Here is a 7,905-nt window from a genome sequence, read left to right on the forward strand (position 1 = left end):
ATCATCCCTTGGGGCGCTCTGGTGAACAAACGTTCCCCCAGATACTGGTGGTCACCCCTGATAAACTTATAGGTGGCCATCAGATCACCCCTGAGCCTGTGCTTTTCCAGGCTAAAGAGCCTCATGACTCTCAGCCTGTCGTCATAAGGTCTGTTTTCCTGACCTCTGATCATGCGCATGGCTCTTCTCTGGACTCTCTCAAGCTTCTCCACATCCTTTTTGAATTGTGGAGCCCAAAACTGGATGCAGTACAGAATAAAGCATGTTCCAGGAAGATACGGATTTGAATCTTCTTAGGCTGATAAGGAAATTGAACTACAGTTTCCTGTTCTTTGTAGTATGCCACTGCCACCTCCTCATCCTCCTCATAGAAGGAGTGAACTCTTTTTAGTTCTTTCAAACAATACTTGTAGGTGCTTACCATAATAATGGTTCTGAGCTGATGCCACTATTGCAGCCTAACACTTGGAGACAGATAAGAGTTCACAATTGTTTTACTGAGAGTCGTGTAAGGAGCATCTCTCCTAGAACAGTTTAGGGGATCACTCTTGACCTTTAATCATAATTCTGTTGTCTATAAAATGCATAGACACTGTGTAGGAAAAGCCTCCCCTCAAGACTTTAGCTGGATCAGAGCTTAGTGTTGTCCATCACAAAATGTGTCTCATTTTGGTTTTGTTGTGGTATCCCCTGTGTCTAACCTACCTTGAGTTCATTTACTTTTTCTTCATTAAAACTTTTGGGAAAGGCAAATGTTTCTAATCTGTAGCATCAGCAAATATGCTGTAAATATGTTTCCACAAGGGTAATGTAGTCAGTGTGCTGACTTTATATATTCTTAATCTTCCTGGATTCATCTAAGTATATCTCGTGGTTGGTTAGAACTGTTCTCAGGTATTGAGAATTCTTGTCAGCTTCTAGCATTTGAAGTCAAGGTCAGACATAAAGCTGTGCATTGGTAGAGAAGAGTTGCCAATCTGCTGGAATTTCAGAGTAGACATGTCCAGAGTTTATAAAGGCAAACAGCTTAGGTCAGATTTTCATTCCTGGATTATTCCAAGAGAGACTGCCAGAGTACATGAAAACAGATTGCCCAGCTCAAATTTTCATTCTTGAATGGAGATTTGGATTTCAGCATGTACATCATGCAGGAAAATTCTTATAAGAAAACTACACATGTCCCCTTCTTCGAGAGATTATGCACTTCTTTGGATCAAATCTGAAAGCCGTGTCTTAAAAAAACCCAAAAATGTGTGCTGTATAAGGCTGAACTGTTTTAGCAGAAGCATTTATAGTGATGGTTTCTTTATTGTATGTTCATTTTAACAAATTTCCATAAGGAAAACTCTCTTTTATCTCTGCTGATGCTAAATGAACTCATTTTTGTCCTCGTGTTACTTTACCTTTCATGGAGTAAACAGTAAATAATGTAAGTGATAGATTAGATACTGAAATGAAAGAGCATATAAAAGGTACACCTAATTTTTGGCTAAGTGTGTTTCATTCTGTTTTCATCAAATCAAGAAAACCTAGATAATTATCTGTGTTACAAATGCAGCAAAACTTACCTCCATATCCTGCTCTTTTTGCTCTGGCAGATCTTCGATATAGATCTAGCTGTCGATGGGGTTTCCATTCATGCCTACCATGCCGTCCATATCTGGTATGCATCTCAGTGAAGTGAAATGCACATGACAGTCTGGCTTTTTCAGTGTCATGCCACCTAGTCTATTCAATTCCTCAATCAAAACCACAGTATGACAGATTTTTCTTGTACTGCCAGGTACACTACATATAGTATAAAGGCAACCCCTGCTTAATGCTGTTTCACTTAGCGCTATTTCGCTATAACACTCATTTGAAATTTATACCTGATTCATTTAGCGTTCAGCGAGTTTCGTTATAACACTCTTGGTCACCATCTTGGGTCATTAAAAACAATTGTGGTCGCCATCTTGGGTTGTTAAATACTTTCAGTTTCTCTTAAAACTCATTTCACTTAACGCTCAGTTTTTCAGGAAACAATTAATGCCAAGCGGGGGTTGCCTGTACTGCAATTTTTCACAATTTCTTTCCTTTGTAATAAACTTCTATTCTGTTTTTGCTTCTCTTATGAGCTGTTTAAATAAAATGAGGTGTATTTTTTTAATTGGTAAGAAATAATAATGGTGGATTATTTATGTATTACTATGTAAGAATGTTGTGCTCATTTTGCATTTTTATAGCATTATATCTTCAATGCAAAATAGCCTTAATGCTAGTCTGGCTGACCATAGAAAGATCACCTTATTGTCAGTGGATCCTTGGAAATTATACAGCTATCATACTAACTTTTATGCTTCTAGTTGCTGGCATCAGGTAGTATGGCCAGGTCTTCTCTGCAAACCAGCCATTCTTAAATACCATGTTGACCACAGAGACTATGATGGCAAACAATATAAATTAAATCAGCCTTTGTAATATTCTAGTTTATAGCCCAGAAGTTAACTGACAGACAATTCAGGTAAAGTTAAGATGTTGGCCACTATCCATATTCTTCCAAATCATGCTTACCTTACTCAAAAAAGTATTCTCATTGGCTTCATTTGAGTAACTTGCATGGGCAAGACGAGTAGGATTTTACCTACTACACCTCTGCAGAGAAGAAATTACATATGGACTGTCAATCCACCAGGATGTGTCTTGCATTTATTCAATATTAATCAACACTGGTTGTTCTGCTTGGATCTTTCAATTAAATGATGTGCAAAATGCCTTTGTGAATGGACAGTTCCTTATTGACGAGGCATCTCAGGAGGCTCTATGCAGTGTTTATTCCAACAGGTTCTTGAAATATACTGAAATCCTGTAATTTGTTCTTCATAAACAAGTTTCAAACAAGAATGTGTGCATATAACTAGCCCATAGGCAAAAATTGCCATGTTTAGCCAAACTACACCACATCTATTTTTGTTAATGGAAAGGAGTGCATGATTTGCATGTTTCTCTGACAGTATTTCTCTTTATGGATGAATGTAGTACTGTAGGAAAAAAACAGCTTAGCATCTGCTGTGTTTGCATTTTTCCCCCTTTTGATGTTTTTAATTTGCATATATGAGCACAAAATTGAGCTGTCTGCCAGTAACTTTTTTAAAAGTCAATATTTGTACCATTCCTTTAAAAAACAATTTGCAGACCATGTCATTTATTTGTCATATTTTACTGAACTGACTCTTAAACTAAAAAGGGAGTATGCACCTAAGGAACCACCTTATGTCCCATCATGGGCCCTAAAATTACCTGAGAGGCACCTCTTGCAAGTTCCATCTCTGTATCAAGTTTGTTTAGCAAAATAATGTACCGACTTATCCTTAGTATTTGCTTTTCAGTTTTGGAATGCCCTACTCCCAGAAGCCTGTCAGATCCTAAGCCTGGGCATCTTCTGGACTCCTAGACCCTTTGTTACAGCAGCATTTAGTGGGTAAGTTAAGTTCTGGGATATTGTTCAGGGCACTTTGGCAAGAGATCTTTAATTACTTCATTTTAATATTTTATGTTTCTATAATTTATCTTGCTTTTATTATAAGTCCCTCAGAGCCTTTTTGAGGGAGAGTGGCATATAAATAAAATAAATAAATAAAATATTACGATGCATAGTTGTGCGTATTTCTTTCTGAAAGGGAAATTACAGATGACAACCTCACAAACATTCTTTGGATTTATTTACTAGCAATGCTGCTATAATATGTCTTTGTTCAGTTTGATTTTTTCTGCACATTTTCTCTCCTATTTCCACTTTTCCATTTTGTCTGTTTAGCAAAAGTTAGATAAAGGAGTTATATAATTTCATAGTAGCTAGGGTCAGTTAGACAGGTCGCCCTCCCCGGCGCCATCTTTCTGGTCATCTACACCTCACGTGGGGCGCCCTTGGGGCCTGCTCTGTAATTCTTCAGTCCCACCCTAATCTCTCCTGCCATGTCTTGATGGAATTTTTTTTTTTTTTTGAGAGGGAGACTGCCTATTATTTTGGGTATGTTGGGGTCTCGCTTATTATGGCTTGACCCCTGTTTTCTCTGGCCAGGCCTCCCTGTCCGAGCCCATTAAACAGGGTTTGACTCTGAGGCTCTAGCTTTTCCTGCTCCCTTATAGAGCCTGGTACTCCCTGGCCCAAAGGTATGGAAGCCAGACCCACAGCCAGTGGGTTACGGGTTTAAAACCCAGGTGCAACACAACCTGCCTCTGTCAGTCCAAACAAAAAAAGAAAGACAAAACACAGCCACGCTCTGGTGCTCCAGTCTTCAGCTGTCACTTTTAAAATAGTCCTTCAAATACCAGGGTTTCTGTCCCCCAAAAGCTGCACCCTCACTGGCACTGGGGTCTGTGCCCCCAAAGGTTGGCCACATCCCTTTTGAAGTGTGGCGCCCAGTACTGGACGCAGTGCTCCAACTGCAGCCTGACCAAAATCGCATAGAGGGGGAGTATCACCTCTCTGGATTGGCTTGAGATGCATCTTTGGATGCATGACAAGGTATGGCTGGCCTTGCTGGCTGTGGTCTGGCATTGGCGCCTCATGTTCATCTTGGAGTCAATAATGACTCCAAGATCCCTTTCCACCTCTGTGCTTTCAGGAGGGGAACTCCCCAGCCTGTATGTACGCTGTGGATTCCTTCTCCCAAGGTGCAGCACCCTGCATTTATCTCCATTGAACCCCATCCTATTCTCATCTGCCTACTTTTGTAATCTGTCTAAATCTATTTGCAGCCTCTCCTTTCAAGTGTGTCTATCCCACCCCACATCTTAGTGTCATCAGCAAACTTGGACAGTGTGCTTTCCACCCCCTTGTTCAAGTTGCTGATGAAGATGTTAAACGGTGCGGGCCTGAGGACTGAGCCCTAGGGTACCCCACTACTCACATCTCACCAGGTTGAGTACAACCCATCCACCACTACTCTGGGTGCGCCCCATCAGCCAATTTTTTACCCATCCAACTGTGTAGGCATCTTAACTTGCTACCAAACTCCAACTATTGTAGTGCCACCATGTCAAGTTACTATGGGGGGGGGCACATGGCATTTTGGTTAAGGTACTTGACTTGAACTCAGAATACCTGGATTGTATTCACTGCTTTTCCCTCTCTCTTTTGAATCCCTCAGAAAATTCCCTAGGGTGGGATTTCCAAAAATGACCTAAGTGACATCCCAGTCCCTACTGCAAATTCCATCCTTAAACCCTTTGTGCCCAAGTTGCACATCTGGGAGATAAGTATAATAACATTTCACCTTATCAAGTTATAAGGATACTATCACTAATGTGTTATGGCACTTATAGGATGGGGTTTATGTATCCAAACACATAGGAATTCTAAAGTAATTTGACAGTGATCAAAACATTCTTTTTACAATATGCTTTTACTATCTCAGGGTCCTTGTTGGATAGGAACACCTGAGATATTTAACAAACATATTGTTGCACTGAACTTGTGAATGCTTAAAACTTCAACTTTGGACATTTCAGTGATTTACTGGAGTTACGTAATTTTATCATCTGCCAAATATGTTATCACCCAAGAGAAAGTAGATGTGGACATTGGATCAAAGAAAAATAGGGTTGGAAGAGACGTCACAATGTTACCTAATCCAACCCCAGCTCAAGGTAGGAACATCCCTGACTGAACCATCCCAGACAAGTGTCTTTCTAACCTGCTCTTGAAAAAATGCCAGGGATAGAGATTCCATAGTTTCTCTAGATATCCTGTTCCAATGCTTGACCACCCTTTCTTGGTTTGAAAGAGTAAAAGTTACTTTTCTTTAAAATAAAAGTGCTGCTTTATTTCCAACAAAAACTCAGAATGTTCCTCCTGATCTCCAACCTAAATGTCCTTGGCTGCAGCTTGAGTCCTTTGCTTCTAATCCTGTCCAGTACAGTCACAAAGACAAACCCAAGTCCAACCTTTCTATAAATGCCCTTCAGATATCTGAAGACTGTTATCAAATCCCCCCTCAGTCTTCTCTTGTCCAGGCTAAATTACGCTAATTCTTTCAGCCTCAGTTTTGCATCCCAGGCCCCTAATATTTTTTTGTTGATCTCTGCTGGACTCTTTCCAATCTGCCCACAACCTTTTCAAAATGTGAGATTTAAAACAGGACACAGTACTTTTGGTGAGGCCTCACCAGTGCTGAATAGAGTGAAAGAATCATGTTCCTTCATTTGCAAGTGTGATGATTATATGGCTGTATTGTTTGTTTGGATGGTATATGTTGAAAAGGTTTCTTTGGATGGGTTTTATTCTGTCAGGGGTAATGGTTGGAATGCAGAGGGGCTGAGTGTGCCCTGGCTAGTGGCACTCCATCCTCTGGATGGCCCTGAAAGGATCCCTTACCTGAGAACTCTGGATCTTCCTACAAGCTGGTGTGTCTGAGGTGGGGAGGATACAAGTCAGGAAGTTGTAGTATGCATGTGCCTGTTCATGTTTGTGTTAGTGCCTACCAGCCTGCAGCATGTTGGAGTGTGTCCAGACAACTGTGTACCAGCGGTTCCCTGGGGATAAACAGCAGCATCAGGTAGTTGTGTTGTTGCTACTTGTCCCTATGGAAAGATTGTGCACACGCATTCTGGCACATGGCAAGTTGCCCTAGGTGGTGTAGGGGAGGCTGGGGCCACCACCTGGGCTGGCCCCAGCAGCCTTAGCTGGAGTCCTGGGGTGGTGATCCAGAGCGTGGATCCTGGGTGGTAGCCAGAATGTGGCTCCAGCCAGCCAGGCTCCGGTTTCAGGAGGCGTATGCTTGCCGCCACATCTACATTTGCCATGCCACTTTTTTCAGGTGCGGCTTTTTTTGACACTGGGATCTCCTGGTATCAAAAAAACCTGCTGTGCTGCAAATTAGCAGTGTGGTGAATGCCTGCATATATGGCATGTGTGGTTTGCAGCACCACATACAACACATGTGCGCTCATCTGGATGCACCCCTGGAGTCCTTGGAAGCCTGCTGGTGTGAAGCCCCAGAGAGTGGAGACAGATGGAGTCTGACATGTGAGGACAGCAACTGAAAAGGCTGGAGCAAAGGAGCAGAGTGAAAAGCGTTAGGAGGTAATAGGCTTTAAACATTTATTTAGATTTCATAGATTTCATAGACGTTAGGGCTGGAAGGGATGTCAAAGATCATCAAGTCCAGCCCCCCAGGGGCAAGAAGCCAGCTAGGGTCAGAGAATCCCAGCAAGATAAACATCCAAAAGTTTCTTGAATTAATCCAGAGTAGGTGCCTGCACAACTTCTGGAGGGAGTCTATTCCAGGTCTTGGGGACACAGACAGTAAAGAAATTTTTTCTTATGCCCAGCCTAGAATGGTCTTGGAGGAGTTTATGATTGTTGGTCCTTGTTTTTCCCTGGGGTACTCTGGTGAACAGACGTTCTCCCAGATCCTAATGTACACCCCTTATGTACTTATAAGCAGCCACCAGGTCCCCCCTGAGCCTGTGCTTTTCCAGACTGAAGAGTCCCATGGCTCTCAGCCTCTTTTCATAAGGCCTGTTCTCCTGCCCTCTGATCATGTGCGAGGCTCTCCTCTGAACTCCCTCGAGTTTCTTGACATCCTTCTTGAATTGCAGAGCCCAGAATTGGATGCAGTACTCCAGCTGTGGCCTCACCAAGGCCAAGTACAGGGGGAGGATGACATCCTGAGATTTACTTGAGAAGCATCTATGGGTGCAAGACAGAGTTTTGTTTGCTTTACCAGCTGCAACATCACATTGGTGGCTCATGTTCATCTTGTGGCTGATCATGACCCCCAAGTCTCTTTCAGCCAGGATGCTAGCAAGCGTAACACTGCTGAACCTATTAGTATGCTGCGGGGTTTTTTTCCCTGAGGTGAAGTACCTTACATTTATCTGTATTGAACCTCATCGGGTTTGTGTCCTCCCACTTACTAA

The 7,905-nt window shown here is 42.2% G+C and overlaps 1 protein-coding gene across 1 annotated transcript in view; it reads left to right on the plus strand.

The window, feature by feature from the left end:
• Window positions 1-7,905, plus strand: part of LOC109304999 (carbonic anhydrase 3-like) — a 93,240-nt gene that overhangs the window by 39,104 nt on the left and 46,231 nt on the right. The window contains exons 2-4 of the mRNA XM_019527873.1: window positions 1,599-1,783; window positions 3,369-3,460; window positions 5,494-5,665. Coding sequence (XP_019383418.1) covers window positions 5,557-5,665 — 109 coding nt within the window. The 5' untranslated portion in view covers window positions 1,599-1,783; window positions 3,369-3,460; window positions 5,494-5,556. The remainder of the gene's footprint in view (window positions 1-1,598; window positions 1,784-3,368; window positions 3,461-5,493; window positions 5,666-7,905) is intronic.

This window comes from Gavialis gangeticus, unplaced genomic scaffold (assembly GCF_001723915.1).
Source record: "Gavialis gangeticus isolate Ggan-Ray unplaced genomic scaffold, GavGan_comp1, whole genome shotgun sequence".
Lineage (NCBI taxonomy): Eukaryota > Metazoa > Chordata > Crocodylia > Gavialidae > Gavialis > Gavialis gangeticus.